The sequence below is a fragment of the Phaenicophaeus curvirostris genome, chromosome 7 (assembly GCF_032191515.1).
Source record: "Phaenicophaeus curvirostris isolate KB17595 chromosome 7, BPBGC_Pcur_1.0, whole genome shotgun sequence".
In the NCBI taxonomy this organism is placed as follows: domain Eukaryota; kingdom Metazoa; phylum Chordata; class Aves; order Cuculiformes; family Cuculidae; genus Phaenicophaeus; species Phaenicophaeus curvirostris.
The window spans coordinates 7,542,643-7,563,338 of NC_091398.1; the positions used below are offsets into that span (position 1 = coordinate 7,542,643).

At 44.6% G+C, this 20,696-nt stretch overlaps 1 protein-coding gene across 1 annotated transcript; it reads right to left on the minus strand.

Annotated features, from left to right (window-relative positions):
- Positions 1-480: 480 nt before the first annotated feature.
- COQ10B (coenzyme Q10B) lies at positions 481-13,546 on the minus strand. The gene is made up of 5 exons (XM_069860716.1): positions 13,408-13,546; positions 9,056-9,202; positions 7,482-7,674; positions 4,819-4,920; positions 481-1,173 (listed from the first exon to the last, which is right to left on the minus strand). The coding sequence occupies exons 1-5, from the start codon at positions 13,452-13,454 to the stop codon at positions 1,006-1,008; spliced, it is 657 nt and encodes a 218-aa protein (XP_069716817.1). The 5' UTR covers positions 13,455-13,546; the 3' UTR covers positions 481-1,005.
- Between the last annotated feature and the right edge of the window lie 7,150 nt (positions 13,547-20,696).

The following is a 20,696-nucleotide window of genomic DNA, read 5'->3' on the forward strand; positions in this document are numbered from 1 at the left end:
GTTAAGGGCAGGAATAGATATAATAATAAATAGGGATTTAAACAAGACAGCACCATCATAAATAACTGATAACTAAATAGTATGGTACCGAAATAAAAGAAAGAACTGAGATTTAGCTCTATAGTTTGTATTTCAGGGACCACAAGCTTTGGGTGTGCGTGTCTGCAGTAAGCAAAGGGCAGTGCTTGATAGAGAACGAGGTGCCCTCACTCTGAAGCGGGTAATGTGTACTGACTTGGGTTAAAGTCATGTTGGAAATCGGAACTACATTAGATGAGATGTATCCAGCCTAACCCAACGGCACTGAGTAACGGAGAAAGGGGCAGGCAGGCCACTTCAGCCCCACAAACTTGCATTCAGCAGCCAAGAGCCCTTGGTTGTAGTTGAAACTGTTGTGCTCAAATTACAGCACTCCTTACGTGACAGGTAACCCTTACATTTAATTTCTGAAAGCCCAGAGGCGTGTGCAGGCTGCAGTGATTTTTCTGTTGCAGCTGCTGCTCAGAATTTGGCAGCAGCTGGAGGCTCCCAACTTACTCTTGCCATTCCTTTGGATCAAAAGCACCCGCTGCTACTGGAGGTTTCACAGACTTCCCCAAAGCCAGAATGTCTGTTTCCCTTCCCTTGGCTGGAGCTGGCCCAGTTGATGCTCTTAAGTTACATTCACACTGCTAATAACTTAAACTTGAGTTAATATGTTACACTGCTGAAAAAAATAATAAGCTTGGATAAGGCAGAACTTACACTGTGATTACACAAACAGTTTGGCAAGTTAAGCAGCAGCCTGAGATACCCCGGGTTACCGAGGCTGCTGCTAGTGGTAAGTTGCACTTGGTTGCGCTTGAACATTCTGTACACATCTGGCTGCACAGGTGTGTTCTGTACAGTAAAACCACACACAAAGCTCAGGTAGGAAATGGATGCCCCAAATGAGGAGCACGGCACCTCTTCTACAGATGAAGTGGACAAACAAGTTCATAATGTGGGTTGCTACAATTTTCCCTTTTACGTCTGGTGAACTTCATGAAACATCAGCTCCCGAGGTATGCTTGTTTCTGGGCCGTGGAGTTTTGATGCTCTGCGTTCAAAGGCAGCCACCATCTGCTTTACTACTTCATCAAAAAACAGCGTAGCAAGTTTTGAGTGTAGAAGTGAACGAAATTCAAAAGAAACCTGTTTAAGAAAATAGAGAATTGTTTTTTCCTATGTCCATTAGCAATAGATACCTACTAGATAAATAATAAAATGCTGCTACAAATAAACAGCTTTGTTAATGATCCCCAATTGGTCTGCAAGTAAGCTGTGGGAGAAAGAACAGTTAGAACTGACCTGCTGGTGAATGCATCTGTGAAGAAGCACCTTGTTCCCTGGTAAGAGGAGCATCCCCCCAGGCTTTCTGTTCAGTTCTCTGAAGTAATCACTTCCATTCATCTAAACCAACTGTATTTTACTGAACAAAGGGGGCACAGAATCATAGAATAGTTTGGGTAGGAAGGGACCTTAAAGATCATCCAGTTCCAACCCCGCTGCCATGGGCAGGGACACCTCCCACCAGACCAGGTTGCCCAAGGCCCATCCAGCCTGTCCTTGAACACTCCCAGGGATGGAGCAGCCACAGTTTCCCTGGGCAACCTGAGCCAGTGCCTCACCACACCCACTGGGAAGAAATTCTGCCCTATGTCTAGTCTAAATCTGCCCCTCTCCAGTTTATACCCACTGCCCCTCGTCCTATCACTACACGCCTTTGTAAACAGTCACTCCCCAGTTTTCTTGTAGGTCCCTTCAGGTACTGGGTCACAAAACGTAACTAAAAGATTTGGGATAATGAACATTTACTGACAAACAATGACTTATACTACTTTGTACACAGAATTTACCCATGGGACAAAAGTTATCTGAAGAAAACTCTGCATGGCAAGACAGCAGACTTAGTGTAAAGCTGGAGCAAACCCAAGAGACGTTTAAAACCAGCTTGAAATAGCTACCTGTTAAGCACCCACATTTTAAATCAGCTTTTCCATCTAAGTAGCTCTAGTTATGGTGCTTTCAAACAAGAGCAATTTACTGCCTAAAGTTACAGATTTGCTTTTGCGTGCCTATCTCCTACCTGAACCCCTCCCACTCTCGACCTTCGCTGTCTGGACACGGGCAGTCAATGTCAGAGCACTGGTGGAGGCCTCTGTACTGAGCCCCCAGGCCTCCTGCTGCAACGCCTAGAACTTAACTTCTACATTTGCTTTTAGGTACCGAGTCTTGCTGTTAACCTTAAAACTACTGAGTAGTTATGGCAGGGGTGCAGGGATTTGGCTTTTCTCTCCACCCTCTAAAGAAAAGCTCTCGATAAATAACATTCCCCTAAGGCTACAGAATCACATTGTTTTGGAATACACAGTTATCCAAAACTATTACAAAATTCTCAGGATAAGAAACCGGTTGCTCTTCTGCGATTTTATCATCCCTCCTGCTACAGCATGTCTTTTGGATTAAAGTTGAAGTTTTGTAGTTCCTGAGGGATCAGCAGATTAAATGCCAAATGGAGCAAATACAACTTCTCAAGTTGCTTATGAGTAATGCATGTTAACTGGAAACAGCAACACAGAAGTAATTAAACTACTTGCTCTGTAAGCCAGGTGCAGCTTCATTTGCATTTGCTTGACCTCAAGCACCAGTGAAGTTACTGTGCCCTTCGCAAGTCTGAGAGTTGACATGTAGAGAATGTAGAGTTCTACAGAGCAAGGATAATGAATTTTGCATTGTGTTCGGTAATCATGTAAAAACTTGATGTACAGTACACATTTCTGGACTTTGCAGCTGATAAACATTGTGTTGTGCTTCAGTCTATACACCAAATCATTTACAGGCTGACACCTACTACAGAAGTTCCATACGAGGACAGGTTTGAAAGAGTTGGGGTTCTTCAGCCTGGAGAAGAGAAGGCTCCGAGGAGATCTTATAGTGACCTTCCAGTACCTGAAGGGGCTACAAGAAAGCTGGGGAGGGACTGTTCACAAAGGCTTGTGGTGGTAGGACTAAGGGTATAAGTGGGTATAAGCTGCAGAGGGGCAGATTTAGACTAGAATTTCTTCCCTATGAGGGTGGTGAGGCCCTGGCCCAGGTTGCCCAGGGAAGCTGTGGCTGCCCCATCCCTGGAGGTGTTCAAGGCCAGGTTGGATGGGGCTTGGGCAGCCTGGTCTGGTGGGAGGTGTCCCTGCCCATGGCAGGGGGGTGAAACTGGATGATCTTTGAAGTCCCTTCCAACCCAAACTATTCTATGATTCTATGATTCCCTCCTGTATGTGGACATCTCCTGGCAGCAGGATGGCAAAAGAGGATACTACAGCAGCTCGTGGGAACCAGCGTAATCTGAAACTCAGATTACATTTTCTAAGGCAAATGAGCATTCTTGAAATCAAAGTTTCCTCTCAAATATTTGTAGTTGCACAGCGTGTTGTGAGAAGTTTGTTGTGAAAGGCTGCATGTCCCTAACTGCACAGGCCCAGAGGGAAAGAAGAGGGCAGGAAGAGGACAGGTCAGTAATGAGCAGGGGTCAGAGTCCTGGAGGACTTGCCTCTGCGAGGCTGGCCCCTGCTCAGCTGCCTGCAGTGGCTTCTGCCACCTCACACGGGGTAGTTAGTATAGATAGTGTTCCCCCCAAGAAAGCAAAAGAGTCCAATTTAAGTCCAGTTTTGACTGCCTTTAACTGAAGTTCTTGACCTGACACGTCAAAAAGTTGCTTTTTTGCAAGGGGAGAGTTTTCCTCACAGACTTAGTATTTAGATTATAAGGTTCAAACATTTGCTTAATTTGAGTTTTCTCAACAGATTTATGACTTGGGTTAAAAGCCAGCTTATGTACTGGTCAGTAGCAGGACCTGACTCTTATTTGCCTGGAAAAATTCAAACACCATGAGCAAACAACACACACGCATCATTGGCAAATCCCATGAGAAACGTTTTTTTGAGTGCCTATAAATTTATTTTTACTGTTAAACCTTATGAAGTACAGTGTGGTAATAAGCTGAAACTTATTAACTCAAGGAGATTAATGGGCCAGTTTACAAATACTCCAAAAGCTCTTTTTCCTATTGACAGATGATTTTTAAAGCAGAGCATCCCAGTAGATGGCAGCAGGATCAACCCATCTCTGTGTCCTTTTGTAGCCTGTTCTGAACCCCAGCTTAGTTAAGTGCTCAATGCAACACAACTCAATCTTTTTCCTTACGTATTAGCGTTGACAGACTAAACAGGCAAAATGGAAAAACAATAACTTGAGTGAAAGACAGGAAAAAGCTACTCCACCTGTATTACAGAAGGAAGGAGTAAGACTTAATGTACATGAAAGACTAAAATTGGAAGCCAGGAAATTGAACGACCAGACTGCAGGCCAACAGGACAGATGGGACAATGTCTACTTTCTGGTACCAAGGGCACTCAGGTTATAGAGTAACTAAAGGAAACAGGAAAGTATGTCCCCCTGTATTTGACTGTCTAAAGTTTCAGAATGGTTAGGACTGTACAGTGAGAGACAAGGTGAGAGAGGCCAGTCCCTAGACCGTTCTGTGGCAGGGGGACACCTCACAAAAGACTGCTTACTCCGAAGGACACTGTAGTGGTTTCCATGTGGTGGAGCCTGCATAGATTTTTTTGGATTATAGTGACTAATACTTGTTTCACGTGCATAAATATTTTTTTAAATAATAGTACCAGCCATTAAAATAAAACAAACAAACCCCAAAAAGCAAACAACAAATGCCACAGTTGAAGACACTTTTTCTATGCCCTGTTACAAGCATGTGGTAGTCTTAATTACAATACTTACTGAAAAATCCAATGTACACGTCCTTGGATAACCAGGGATACCTGGGCTGAAACGCCACACTGTTTCCAAGTGATTAAATAGTTTTCCGTCTGTGCACGATGCCTAAAATAAAGTTTAAAAAGTCAAGCTACAATTAGCCTTTTTACGGATGTGATAAATTGGTATTACTGAAGTTTGCGTTTGCATTTTATCAGACAGTGAAGGTCACAGCATGGTTACGATTATTCCTATAGCGTGGCCAGCATGAGATCCCATTTGCACTGTGCCTTTTAGAGCAAAAGGACTGAACTCCTTTTAAGGGAAAGGAAAAGTTTTGTGTTGAGAGTCATAAAACAGATCTCTAACATGATGCATAAAACACCAAAATAATGTATATCAGAATTTTGAACAACACAGATTAAACCGAAGGATATGGATATTTACTGGCTTTGTACATTTTTTTCTCATTACACGTATAGAATGTTTTATATACTAATGTATGGACCAGTAGTTTTGGGCTACAGGAATGCTTCGCATCAAAACAAACCTGATTGAAGCCAAACTCCAAACATTATCTGTCAGGAGATACTATTGTCATGAAAAACTGTGAAGTCACTAAGACTACACACACAAGTTTATAATCAGCTTATACGTTGGCTTTTAGTTACTGGCAAGTCATGTTTAACTGATGTTTCAGGAGAGTTTGCATACAATCCTCCTTTAAAACCATGAACTGTTTGCAGCAGTTGGCTTCGTAGTTTTCATGACAACAGGGTCCTTGTTTTCACTCATTTTGCTTTTAGCACATAGGCTCATTTTGCATGGCTACATTTATAATAGAAAAAGACAGAAAGACACATACTTCAAAATAATCCAAATACATAATCTCAATTGGCTTGGAATTTCTGCAGAGTATTTCTGTACCTCTTTTAACTCTTTTTCACATGTTCTTACTGTTGCCATGAGCAGTTCTGCTGCAACAAAGCTGCCTATGACGAACAGGTGCTGCTTGCGGTTTGAAAGCCCCAATAAGGGAAGCCATCCCAAAGAGTAAGCAGCAGCACTAAAATATCTACGTTTTTCTGCTCAGCAAGGAGATGCAGCCCCTTGCTATTTCTACAGAAAGGGGAGGAGCAGAAGGAAGATTAGACACGAAGAGCTGGGCCTGCTTTTCCTGCTGCTGCCAAAAGGGCAGGAATAGTGGGAAAACTGCCAGTGTGTTCTCCTTGCTCCCAACCTTTTAAGTAGCAAACGCACTCTGTGCTTTCCTCGGTGGAAAGAGCTGCTGCTACCAGTCAGATTTTTCCATTGCCGTAAGCAACAAACCCGTGATCATTCTGTCACCACTTGCCCACTGCCCAAGACCACCATGCAATCTGCCTTTGCCCAGAGTTCTCTGCAGACATCAAGTACTCCAAACACACAGTCGCGTCTCTAGAAATGTTCCTACAGTTACATGGACAACATGTAAACTTCTAGGAAGAATATTTCCAGCAGAGAAAATGCTAATAAGTCAAGGAGAAGGAGAACTGAATTAACGGTTCATGTCATCACTTTCATGGCCTTTTCTGAGATGGGAAATCCCCTTCTGAGCGAATTAGAAGGAAAAAGAGTTCGTGAGCCAATCTGACAGCTACGTGAAAAGAAAAAGCCAGTCTTGTCAGGGAAGAGAAGAAAGGGAAAGCAGTCAGCAATAAAAATACAGATTTTCCATTGTAGCTGTTTGACTTTCTTAGTAAAGGGAGAAACACATTTTTTTCTTTCCAGAATCTCCAAGTACCTTGAATAAAGGCACATTGCATATTCCCTTGCCAACCTATGTCTCCCCTGTACTTAAGAAACCCAGTTTCTATTTTGAGCAACATCTCTTACGAGGAAGCCTAGAAAGAATACTGAAATGGGATATCCAAACAATTACCTTGAATAGTAATCAACTGTTGTAATTACACTAGCTGCTCAAAAAACTAGTCAAGATCTGTCATATAAATGGAGAGAGAGTTCTGCTGTAAGGAATCCACCCTGAGCTGTTCATAACCAAAACAGATTTGAACATGTCAGGCAAACTAAGCAGACGATCCAGTTGTCTTTTAAAATTTCTCCCTTGACATGCTCTTGAAAAGCTGAAAAAAGAAGAAATACAACTGGCTCTCCTCTGAATAAATTGAGTCTAAAAAATGGACTTGAAATCCACTCTTCTACCTTGTCATCAAAACAAGTCCTTCAGCACACCTTACACTTAAGCTCAAGACTTCTCATGTTAGATAGGTCAAGTTGTCAGAAGAACAGTAAAGGTGGATGCCAATCTTTCTAAGGCATCAGAAGCAACAGCTGTCAAAGATAACTCTTAAATCAGTGTTAATTCTGCGTTTAGAGAGGCTTGGACAAAATTTTAACAAAACCAAACAAAAATTGTATATATTCATTAATGGCTGCTAGTTTCTCCAGTAAAAGTAAATAAAAAACCAAATCCCTCTCTCCCCTCAATTTGGCAGTTTACGCTTTAAAAGCATATTCAAATTCTCTGCAATTAACATAAACCTTTATACAAAAGCAACATGTGTTTTGAGCCACAGAAAGCACTTCCCGCATCAATTTTGTTTTGATGCACCAGTGAATTATTTGAATTACAACAAACAAAACTTTTAGGAAGTTACAGCTAAGGAAGAAAGAAAAAGAAGAGTTACCTTAACTAAATGTGGTCTCACTAGGGTCACAACTGACGTGTACCTCTCTACTACAGGAGGGAATCCTATTTCTAGTTGTGCTTTGCAGTATCCAGAGCGCTTCGACAATATATCTGACTTCTTACACCAAGGAACAAATAGTTTGTAATTCTCCACAAGAGCAACAACTTCATACATTTCCTGCATAGAATACCTGGAAATAAAAACAGGAACAAGGTATTTTAACTTCAAATTCAGTATTACAAAGTTTCAAAGATTATTTTGAAAATTAAAAAGAGTCAAAAAAACCATAATAAACTGGTCTTGGCATAAGACACAAAACACCACACAACATCCAGCAGTAAAGTTAGTGAACAGTGAGCCCCGTGTCTGCTGCCTTCTGCAATATCAGGTAAATACACCTAACTCTTCGAATGGAAAAACAGCTCTTCCAGCACAGTTTTGTCTTCATTTAGGTAGATCTTAGACATTCCACATAAAAAAATTATGCTTTATGGCTTATCAAAACTAAAGTACTACATTTCATACGGTTTAAATAGAGGAGTACTATTTTCCTTATTTTAGCCCAAATGAAAAAGCTTAGTTAAAAAAACACATGCAATGGAAAAAACTCACAGCATCACATAACAGCTGAGGTCAGAAGGGACCTCTGGAAGTCACCTTGTTCAGCCCCTCCCCCCTAGCAGGATACTGAAATCATATGAACAAACATGACTGCAACATCTTAGTTGATTCTATGGTAACATGGCAAAGTATTACAGAGCTATGGTTTGTAATTTTTAGTTCTGACTCAGAAACTAATTGATGCAAGTGCTCAATTCCTGCTGTGTTTAAAATGAAGCATATGTTCAACGGTATTCACAGTGAGCACTTCTGGACAAAGACTCTATTTAAGTGACCATGCTAAACCTGTTGCAGTTCAAGAACTATCACATAACTGTGTTAAGCAGAGTCAAAAAATATGCTATAAAGAAATAGTTCATACTGTCTTAGACAGTCACTGTCTCATTAAATTAACTGGAATTTTCCCACTAGCTTTAAGGCAAACTGGATTTCAACATCACTTTCTATGTGCCAATGCTTCTTCACCACACAGCTAATTATTTTCCTGCTTTTTTAGAAAGAAGAAAACCTGCAGAAGTGAGAAGTAGAACATAATGTAAGAGCAAACATTAGCACGTATTTGGGACAGAGGGAAACAAAGTGAGAGTTTTCACACCTGTTGGTTAATTCACATTTCACCACATGGAATTAATAATGCATTGTTCCCTTTCAGGGTTGTTTGTGCTTTGTCATAGTTTTAGTCAAGGGTTTTTTCTTCTTTCTGTGGCACAAGGGTTTTGTGTTCTTACATTTTTATACTCAGTTTCAGACTGGAAAAGCCTGACCTCTATAAATTCTAAAAGTCAAAACTCCTTTCCAGTCTGCAACTGGCCAGAATCATAGAGGCACGTGTTTTCAGGGATTCTTGGACTTTAAACTTCCAGTGTTTCAGGTTAATCACAGCACACACACACACACACATAAATAAATAAAAAAGCATATGAGGTTTATTTCCATGCTGCTATACAAACCCTATAATTCTTCTTTCAGAATATTCTTTTCTTTTATTTACTAGTGGTGCAGCAATTTTGAAGAAGTTTCTTGAGAAAGTATGGCTCAGTACAGGTACTTGCAAAGGAGAAATTCTGGTCATCAGAATGCCACAGGAAGCCAAGTGCCTGCAACAGTGAAAATGCTTTTAGATGTGTTTCATAACAGCAAAATAAATAACAACACGTTCAGGTGAGACAAAATCTGTACTGTAACATTCCAGAAAATATGAGATTCAGATGGAAAAGCCAAGGCTCCTTACAGTATACAAACTGTTAAAAACACAAGGGGGACTTTTTCTCCCCCGCCCCCTTAGCAGAAACTAAAAATAGCCCCCAGTCACGAGAAAAATAACTGGCAGAGAAAAATACAAAGGCCCTCATGAAATATTGGGTTTATGGCAGCCTGAGCTCATGTACAAACCTCATATGCACTTAATTTGCAGAACAGGCTTTCTTAACAGCAGAATCGAGGCATAGTCGGCAATACTTTACCCTTTTGGAATGTGCAAAGAGGAGAAGGTTCCACTTAGAGATATGAGCTGAACTCTGCCATAATCCCTCCACTGCCTTCCTTCTCTTAAAAGGACAGTTTCATTTTGAAAGTCTTTTCAGAGGGTGCATCGCTTACTCAATTTTCAGAACTTCCTTCAAAACATAAAATGCAAAACCTTGGACACAGTGTTCCCATAAATAAAACTTAACAAATTACCTTAAAAAATGCCAGTAATTCTAATATTGCACCTCAGCGTTCTCTGTCTGTGAACATCTACACTAAAATCTAACAAATACTGTGATTAATAGGTCTGTTCTGCTATACTATTGATTTTGCCTAGATCAAGTCAGTTAAGATACAAAAGCCACCTCAAAAGCTCTGATTTTTGGCACCAGGGAGTTAAAAATGCCACCCTGCTGCCAGGGATTCTAACAACCACAAGCTAAAGAGCAACCTAGGCCTTTTTGTGTCCTTCCTCTGACTGAAAAATCAGGACTGAACTTCTGTACTCACACAGTCAAATCTGGAATCAACCTTCCCCACTCAGCATGAGGCTTGGTCTGTACCTGCTATGATTGTTTGGGGCTTTTTAAATCACTATGAGGAGAATAGAGGCATTTTTTACTAATCATCAAAGTAGCGTAGCAAATTACAGTTACCCATTTTAAACCATTAAAATTGTTATAAATGTGCTCTTTATAACTTTGAATTCTAAAGAAACACAGCCTGGGACTGACCACATGAGCTTATATGGTCACTGTATCAGGAGACAGGCAAATAATGGATTGGCGTTGAGATTAGAGGAAAAGTATCACCACCAGCAGCTAATTAGAAACAATCTGTACGGAATTTTTTTTAAGGGAGCAAGCAGGATGACTGACAACACAGACTGTAATCACTGCAGCTGAAAAAGAATTAAGATCCTTCCAGTACCTGAAGGTGCTACAAGAAAGCTGGGGAGGGGCTATAATGATAGGACAAAGGGCAATGGGTATAAACTGGAGAGGGGCAGATTTAGACTAGACATAAGGAGGAACTTCTTCCCTATGAGGGTGGTGAGGCACCAGCCCAGGTTGCCCAGGGAAGCTGTGGCTGCCCCATCCCTGGGGGTGTTCAAGGCCAGGCTGGATGGGAGCTTTGAACAGCATGGTCTGGTGGGAGGGTTGGAGTTGGAAGATCCCTTCCAACCCAAACTATTCTATGATTTCTTAAGGGATAGAAGTAAATTAAGCAATAATAGGTTGACTTTAGAAGTCTTTCAACAACCAGCCCTACAAATGTTGACAATTCTGTCTCAAGGGATTTGGACCTGGTCTGTTCTTTTTCCACACAGACTGAACAAGACTGTTAAGGAAAAACACCACTTTGACAGAAAGGCCAGAAGGGAGCCAGATTCATAGAAAGTGTTCAAATGTTTGGAGCAGACCTGGAAAGCCGATTCTAATTACTTTCTCCATCTGAGGCTACACAGAGTACACAGGCCAAACTCGCTGCCAGGTTTCTCCTCTTGGTTTGGTTTTTTTTTTTACTGTAATGTTGTGCCGGTATATTGTTTCATACAGTTTTATCTGGACTTGTTTCAGCTACAAGGCTGAAAAACAATCCACAAATAATCTTTTAGCTGCTGTAAGGCAATGTCCTGCTCACAATTACATTGCCGTTCAAGGAAGACAAGGTTAAGAGAGGTTATAATTATTGACACACGTGGTGAGCCTTCACCTCTCTCCTGATTTTATCTGAAGAAAAACAGATGCTATGAGAATGTGCTGGGCTCAGTCCCAGTGCAGGAAAAAAACCTCTTTGAAAAACCTTTTTGAAAAAGCCCAAAAGCATGGATTTCAGCCGACTGTCACACAAGCTTTCGGGCACCTGATCAAGGCCACAGAAGAAAAGCCAAGTCCAATCTAGAACAAAGACACACCCACCACCTCTGAAAGTATCCTCTGAGGGCAACACAAGCGCATCCACTCACACTGCTCTCACTGGCATAATCCAATTCCTGACACTTGCTGCTTTCTTTCTAAACATTTGGGCACTGATCACAGCATCGCCTGACCTCCATGACCTGAAAGGAATAATTTACCAGGGTATGGTACATGGTGATCTAGATTCAGTGATTGTTTTTGACAGCTACAAAATTTTCTAAGCTTAAAGATGAATGTTTTAAAAAGAGATCTCAAACTTCTGACTATAAAGACTGCAATAAGGGGGTAAAAGCATGGCAGGGCTGTCACGCTTACTGTTATCCCAACTGTTACATCCATAGAATCATAGAATCACCAGGTTGGAAGAGACCCACCAGATCATTGAGTCCAACCATTCCTATCAAACACTAAACCATGCCCCTCAGCATCTCATCCACCCATTCCTTAAACACCTCCAGGGAAGGTGACTCAACCCCCTCCCTGGGCAGCCTCTAACAGTGCCCAATGACCCTTTCCGTGAAAAATTTTTTCCTAATGTTCAGCCTGAACCTCCCCTGGTGGAGCTTGCGGCCATTCCCTCTAATCCTGTCCCCTGTCACCTGGGAGAAGAGGCCAGCTCCCTCCTCTCCACAACCTCCTTTCAGGTAGTTCTAGAGAGCAATGAGGTATCCCCTCAGCCTCCTCTTCTCCAGGAAGCTATAAGGCTAGCGATATCCGATGGCCATTTAATGGTCTGCCAGACATGAGTTGGTCTCATTCAAATTCTTTGTCAACAGCTGTTCACATCCCAATAAACGAACACTGCCAACAATTAGCCTCTCAGTCCCAGTAAGCACCAAAGACTCATCTACCACCTGAGCCCTTGAAGTCAGCCTCTCTGCTCAGTAAGGGGTCCAACAGCAGGCACGAAACACACACCACCAACAACTGCAAGACCTGAAAGCACATCCAGCTCCAGGGCCACCAAGAGCACAGCCCTGCCTGGACTCAGCCTGCCCTTGCTCCAAACCAGCTGCCAAGATTCTCGCAGATTACACTAGAGACATTTTCAAACTCAGGCTGCAACCAGTTACTTAATGAGTTTCTGTATACTGAATGCCCTTCCCGGTAATTGATTTTGCTCTCAATTCAAGACTCTAATAAAGTAGTTATAAAATAGCAAATTTTTTTTAACCAGGATTAAACCATTTTAATATTGTAACCACATCTTAAAGATTAAAACATGAAGAATATACAGGAAGAAATGGGGTCCAAGTAAGATGCCAGTTTACACACTGTATAGTGGTGATTCTGTCCAATGACTGCCTGAAATTTGACGTGAAGAACCGACCTCTAATCTACTTTTTCACTGGTTTTATGAGGATGACAGTAAGACTTGGCATTTAACAAGGAAACACAACAGCCCTGCCGTAACAGTCACGGCGGGTCAACCATTTAGGATTTTCCAGCTGCCCTCTCCCTTCCCATTCTCTCTCCTCTGCTCCTTCTGTTTCTCCCAGTTGCAGCCCAGCTCTGCTCCCAAGGCACTTTTGGTTCTCCAAGTTGTTCCAGACACACACACCACCGGGGACAAGGAACCCGTCGCATTATCCGAAGTGGAAAACGCCTGGGCATCCCACCCCGGGTTTTTTTTTCCACTTCTTTTATGGATCGCTCCAAGCTCGGCAGCTGCCTCCAGCAACGAAGGGGCGAGTCGATACCCTGAAAACCGCTTGTTCTTTGCGTCCGCACCGAAAGGAGCCGGCGGGTACCGAACCGGGGAAACGCAGAGCACTGGCGGGGATGCAGCGGGGGATGCAGCGGGAGCGGGGGATGCAGCGGGGGATGCAGCGGGAGCGGGGGATGCTGCGGGTCCCGGGACGGCTCGGGCACCCGAGGAGGAGCGGCGGCGGGCCCCCTTTGCCCCCCCGTACCTGGCGGCGGTGAGCCCTCCGGCCAGCGCCCTCCCGCTCCGCGCCATCCCGGCCGCTCCCGCCGCGGGGCGCGCAGTCACGGGACGGGACGGGGCGGGCGGAGCCCCCGGAGGGCCCGGGGCCGGCGGCTATAATTGGGCTGGTGCGGAGGGAGCGGCGCGGGGGGCGGGGCCGGGACCGGCCCGGTTGGGGGGGAGCGAGGGGGGGGCAGGAAAAGGGGGACAGGCACACCGAGAGACCGGCAGACAGACGGACAAACAGATAAGAAGGGCAGGCAGGCAGGCAGACAAGAAGGGCAGGCAGACCGACCTGGAGTCGGCTGGAAAGCTGCCTGGAGGAGAGGGACCTGCGGGTGCTGGTTGACAGCGACTGAACATGAGCCAGCAGTGGCCCAGGTGGCCAAGAAGGCCAATGGCATCTTGGCTTGGATCAGAACCGGCGTGACCAGCAGGTCCAGGGAGGTTACTCTCCCTCTGTACTCGGCACTGGTGAGACCGCTCCTCGAATCCTGTGTTCAGTTCTGGGCCCCTCACCACAAGAAGGATGTTGAGGCTCTGGAGCGAGTCCAGAGAAGAGCAACGAAGCTGGTGAAGGGGCTGGAGAACAGGCCTTATGAGGAACGGCTGAGAGAGCTGGGGGTGTTTAGCCTGGAGAAGAGAAGGCTGAGGGGAGACCTCATTGCTCTCTACAACTACCTGAAAGGAGGTTGTAGAGAGGAGGGTGCTGGCCTCTTCTCCCAAGTGACAGGGGCCAGGACAAGAGGGAATGGCCTCAAGCTCCTCCAGGGGAGGTTCAGGATGGACATTAGGAAAAAAAATTTCACAGAAAGGGTCATTGGGCACTGGAACAGGCTGCCCAGGGAGGTGTGTTCCAGGAAGGCTGCTCCTTCCCTGGAGGTGTTTAAGGGACGGGTGGATGAGCTGAGGGACATGGTTTAGTGTCTGATAGGAATGATTGGACTCGATGATCTGGTGGGTCTTTTCCAACCTGATGATTCTATGGTTCTATGATTCCTGGGGACAGGGCTGCTGGCACCACAGTGTCGCGATCTGCACTCTCAGTGCCAACTGAAGCCAACCTCCTTAAAACTTACCGGCGCCTCCACAGCCCTGACTGTAGTCTCAGAGCATCATTTTGCTACGAACTGGAACAAAACCCTCCTGTTGTTATTTACACTTTCTCAAAATTCACCTTTCACATCCAGCCTCCTTCAACACAGACGTGTTCAGCTCCTCTGCAGCTGAACAACTGCTCTTGGACTATCACGTGTCTCATTGTACGTTTCATATTTTATGTGATGCCATGTGTTGCACAGAAATTGTTTAAAAGTAAGCTTGCAAAACCTGTTTCCATAAAATAGACTGGTGACAAGTGGCACTCTGCATGGGGACCAGTGTTATTTAACATCTTTGTTGCAGACATGGACAGAGGGATTGGGGGCCCCGTCCCCTCTTTCACTTCTGTTTGTCAGCCTATCCTTGCAGTTGCAGACAAAGCGGGATGGTTTGTGTTCTGGCTACACACATATTTACTGTGCTGCCAAACACAAAACAGCCCTCAGTCAAACCCTCCAAAACGTTTATCATCCAAAGTGTGATTTTTTTTTTTTAACTCACTGGCTTTTCAGAGAGAAAAAGGATCCTATCTACCTTACTACTTCTTGATATCAGAAGAAAAATGGGACTGGAAGAGTTTTTATTTCATGCTATTTTTTTCTTGCTCATATTGAATGAGGAACTTTAAGTTTATATCGAGCTGAAACGTAACTGCTGCTGTTAAATATTTCATGTCTTTGAGTCAAGAATTTGTGCCCTTATCTTTAATAGACACATAAAAGTCAGTAAACTGTCGAGGGACTGGGAGTTTAGACCACCTTTGTGGCTTTTTGCATGTGAGCTCATTGTGCAATTCCTTATAGCATTGGGTATGGGGAAAAAAAAATTGAATACAAGTAAAAGGTTCTTTTTGTAAGAATCAGGAGGGTGTAGTCAGAAGCTTCTCTGAGTGAGCCAGTGCCAGAAACTTCTACTGGCACAATAGACAGGGTCAATCAAGGACAGGGAAAGTGGCTGGATACTTCTTTCAGCAGCAGTGCCAGCGCAAGCTCAAGTTGGTCCTGAAATTGGACCTGAATCTGTTACGTAAAGAGGGACTTCACAGGTCTGTAACTTAGGTATGATTCCAGATCCGCAAAGCTTATGTGGTCTTAAATCCAATCTGTTTCTTAGCCATACAGGGATGCCCATGAAGTGTATGTACATGTGTATGTGGGGGAAGGGGACGGGAACTTTGACAGGAAAAACAGGACTGGTAAACCACTAGTTTCTTATCCTGTCCGTATCCTGTGGAAGATGTGTGATAGAGATACAGTTCAGGGCTTGACAGGCAGACATAAATTAAAGAACTCGGGGCAGCATATGGAACTTGGGTAGAGGAGAAAAGACGCAAGCACTTCACAGTGCTTCATCATGGCACAATTCCTCTCACAACACAGAACTCCCTTTTTCGTGGGAAATGGCATACTCCAGAACTGCTGTTCAGAAATGTCCCTTAGGATCACAACCCCGGAGCTCAGTTCTCTTTAATAACAGAGGAAATGCTATATTGCAACTGTTCTGCCTGACATGAGTTGGAAGTCAGGCTGAAGAAACAAGAGAAAGTTAATGCAAATTGATCTTCATAGTGAACTCGAGCATGTGACATTTACTTAAAATAGTTACATGCATTAAATTCCTGCAGCAGGGAATTACTGTCTGCCTCGACCTTACCCTCACATGTCCCTGGACAGCCAAGTAAATATCTCTTTTTGGGGCCTGCGTATGTGCAACTGCATCTTTCTAGAAGTGCAGAATGTGAATTTAATAACATGAAGAGAAGAAAAAGAAAATGTTGTACACCTTCAAATGACAGTCTCTCCTAGGAACATTTGAATACAGGTAGTTCTGTACAATATTACAAGCAGAACCGTTCAGCAAGTTTCTGCAAGCTAAGCAATACAAAGCAAAGACAAACAGATGTATAGATCAATTAAACATACAAATTCAGAGAAAACACACAAACTTGGCTTTATGTTCTTTAAGACAATCCTCAAAAAGCCATAATGTCAACTACCAGCTTCCATAAGGGGAATGATCAGTGAGTAGTGAATACGAGTTTTACCATTATGTTTCTATCTCCGTTTTTCCAATAATTTATGTATTTATATATATAATTTATATATTTTACCTTATCAAAAGTTCTCAGCATGACTCACCTTTGCTTGTTGGAAAGCCTTCTGAGGAGATTAGAAACACAGCAGTTGCACAGTAAAACCACATGGTAGTAAGTAAACTGTATGAGATTACACTGTGTTATAAAATATCATTAATGTGTTGTATGATAAAGCAATTATGGACTCAGGTTGTGTGTGCAGCCTTGGGTTTTACTTAGGTTTGTACTTACTACTCCTAGAAGTTGAGAGTATAAAAATTAGCTCATTCACAATTCTTGGCTATGAGGGAGAGTTTCCAGGGCTTTGCACGTGGACCGAATCCATCCCATTCAGTTATGACGAACACTGTCAACAGTGATGTTGAAATCTAGATCTATTACATCAACAGATCTAGGAAAAAAACTTCCTAGAATTTTCCAAATGAAACGCGTAAGCTGCATAAGGACAGTTACTGCAGAACAGCTAAACAATTTCTGTTTATGTTCCCCCTTAGGTCATGTTTCATAAAGCTCTGGTCATTCCTCCTACTCTGTTCCAGACTATGTTGAGTTTGTCTACGTCTTTGTTGAACGGCAGAGTTCCAAAATGAACTTCACCATCGTGTACTCCACCAGTGGTTTTGACTGTGCCAAGTAAAGGGAAATAACTGCCTTCCAGGTTTTATATGCAATGTCACTTTAATGGCCTAGACCCAGATTTACTTCCACTGCAGCTTTGACTATTTTGAATTCATATACTTGATTTCAAATTCCAAATATGTACTATTTTTTCTTTTTGTTATTACAGTTCACCTCCTTGATTGTTCCTTACACGGATCATTAAAAGAGGATTCTGAATTCCTTCTTCCACTGCTAGCAGCTTCCCCCAGTTTGGTGTCACTGGCCAGTTTCATAATCATAGGTTCCTTTCCCTCTTTCAAGCTCTTACTAAAATATTTGAACGGGCTTGATCTGCCTGAGGTGCTGTCATCCTGTTGTGCCTCCATCTTGTGGCGAGTGTACATATATACACATTATTCTGCTATTTAGCAATTCATCTGTTGGTATTGGGCCAATTACCCAGATAAGATGAAACAAAGGTGAAGCAATGTGGCAAACATAGCAGAGCGTCCAAATTCTGGTGGGAACGACCCTTGGGAAGAGACCAGTATCTGTGAGAAGCAAATTTTCAGGCAGCAGTGACATGTTTGCTGATTGCATTTTTCCTGTCCTCACCATATACTAGAAATGTCAAAGAATCATAGAATGGTTTGGGTTGGAAAGGGGATTAAAGATCATCCAGTTCCAACCGCCGCTGTCATGGGCAGAGATACCTCCCACTGGATCATGATGCTCAAAGCTCTCTGCAACCTGGTCTTGAACACCTCCAGGGACTGGGCAGGCAGAACTTCTTTGGGCAGCCTGTGCCAGTGCTTCACCACCCTCACAGTAAAAACTTCCTTCCTAACACCTAATTTAAATCTCCCCTCTTTCAGCTTAAACCCTTTACTCCTCATCCTGTCACTGCACTCCCTGATAAAGAGCCTCTCCCCATCTTTCCTGTAGGCTCCCTTTAAGTACTGGAAGCTGCTCTAAAGTCTCCCCAGAGCCTTCTCTTCTCCAGGCTAAATAACCCAAACTCTCTCAACCTGTCCTCACAGCAGAGGTGCTTCAGCCCCTTGATCATCTTTGCAGCTTCCTCTGGACTCGCTCTAATAGATCCGTGTCCTTCCTGTTCTGAGCACTCCAGAACTGAACACTGGGCTCTGGAATGGAGTAAAGGGGCAGAATCCCCTCCCTGCCCTGCTGCCCCTGCGTCTTTGGATGCAGCCCAGGACACACTTGGTTACTGGGCTGCGAGTGCATGTTGCTGGTTCATGTTGAGCTGGTCTCTTCTCCCAAGTGACAGGCAACATGACAAGGGAGAAGGGCCTCAAGCTGCGCCAGGGGAGGGTCAGATTGGACACTAGGAAAAAAATTTTCACCAAAAGGGTCGTCAGACACTGGCAGAGGCTGCGCTGGGAGGTGGCTGAGTTGCCTTCCCTGGAAGTGTTTAAAAGATGGGCAGATGAGATACTTAAGGATACAGTTTAGTGGCAGACAGGTATGGTTGGACTCGATGATCTCAAAGGTCTTTTCCAACCTGGTGATGCTGTGAAAAAGGCCAAACTCAATAATCAATGCCAATTTGATTAGTAAGCAGGTACTCTTTTAATACTGGGCCCCTCACCACAAGAAGGATGTTGAGGCTCTGGAGCAAGTCCAGAAAAGAGCAACGAAGATGGTGAAGGGGCTGGAGAACAGGCCTTATGAGGAACGGCTGAGAGAGCTGGGGTTGTTTAGCCTGGAGAAGAGGAGGCTGAGGGGAGACCTCATTGCTCTCTACAACTACCTAAAAGTAATCATAGAATCATAGAATAACCAGGTTGGAAGAGACCCACCGGATCATCGAGTCCAACCATTCCTATCAAACACTAAACCATGCCCTTTCGCACCTCGTCCACCCATGCCTTAAACCACCTCCCTGGGCAGCCTGTTCCAGTGCCCAATGACCCTTTCTGTGAAAAATTTTTTCCTAATGTCCAGCCTAAACCTCCCCTGGTGGAGCTTCAGGCCATTCCCTCTTGTCCTGTCCCCTATCACTTGGGAGAAGAGGCCAGCACCCTCCTCTCTACAACCTCCTTTCAGGTAGTTGTAGAGAGCAATGAGGTCTCCCCTCAGCCTCCTCTTCTCCAGGCTAAACAACCCCAGCTCTCTCAGCCGCTCCTCGTAAGACCTGCTCGCCAGCCCCTTCACCAGCTTCGTTGCTCTTCTCTGGACTCGCTCCAGAGCCTCAACATTCTTCTTGTGGTGAGGGGCCCAGAACTGAACACAGTACTTGAGGAGCGGTCTCACCAGTGCCGAGTACAGAGGGAGGATAACCTCCCTAGACCTGCTGGTCACACTGTTTCTGATCCAAGCCAAGATGCCATTGGCCTTCTTGGCCACCTGGGCCACTGCTGGCTCATGTTCAGTCGCTGTCAACCAACACCCCCAGGTCCCTCTCCTCCAGGCAGTTTTCTAGACAGACTTCTCCTAGTCTGTAGCTGCCCAGGGTTGTTGTGCCCCAAGTGCAGGACCCGGCATTTGGCCTTGTTAAACCTCATCCCATTGGACTCAGCCCAGCGGTCCAGCCTGTTCAGATCCCTTTGCAGAGCCTCCCTACCCTCCAGCAGATCAACACTTCCACCCAGCTTAGTGTCGTCTGCAAACTTGCTAAGGGGCATTGATAAAGACATTGAACAGGGCTGGACCCAGCACTGAGCCCTGGGGACACCACTTGTCACTGGCCTCCAGCTGGATTTCACACCATTTCCCACCCCTCTCTGGGCCCGGCCATCCAACCAGTTTTCCACCGAGGAGAGTGTGCGCCTGTCCAGGCCAGAGGCTGAGAGTTTCTCAAGCAGAATGCTGTGAGAAACTGTGTCAAAGGCTTTACTGAAGTCCAGGAGGAGGTTGTGGAGAGGAGGGATCTGGCCTCTTCTCCCAAGTGACAGGGGACAGGACAAGCGGGAATGGCCTCAAGCTCCACCAGGGGAGGTTCGAGGTGAACATTATAAAATAATTTTTCACATTGGGCACTGGAACAGGCTGCCCAGGGAGGTGGTTGAGTCACCTTCCCTGGAGGTGTTTAAGGGACGGGTGGACGAGGTGCTGAGGGGCATGGTTTAGTGTTTGATAGGAATGGTTGGACTCGATGATCCGGTGGGTCTCTTCCTACCTGGTGATCCTATGGTTCTATGACATGTCACCTAATGCGTCTCCATTGAGGCTGGTTACAGGACTTTTATACTGGTTAAACATACATATCCGCATAGATTCTGAGAAACACTGCTTATATATCCCAGAAAATACTGGTTAAACATACACAGAACTGGGGATTCCTTGTTTACTCCCCACGAAGGGCGCAAACAAACCCTCCCCCTCCCGCCTCGCGCCCCGCCATTGGCCGCCCAGCGCGGGGAGGGCGGGGCCGCGGCTGTCCGCGCGCTCTGCGCATGCGCGGGGCGCCCTCAGCAGAGGGCGCCCCGCGCATGCGCAGAGCGCGCGGACGGCCGCGC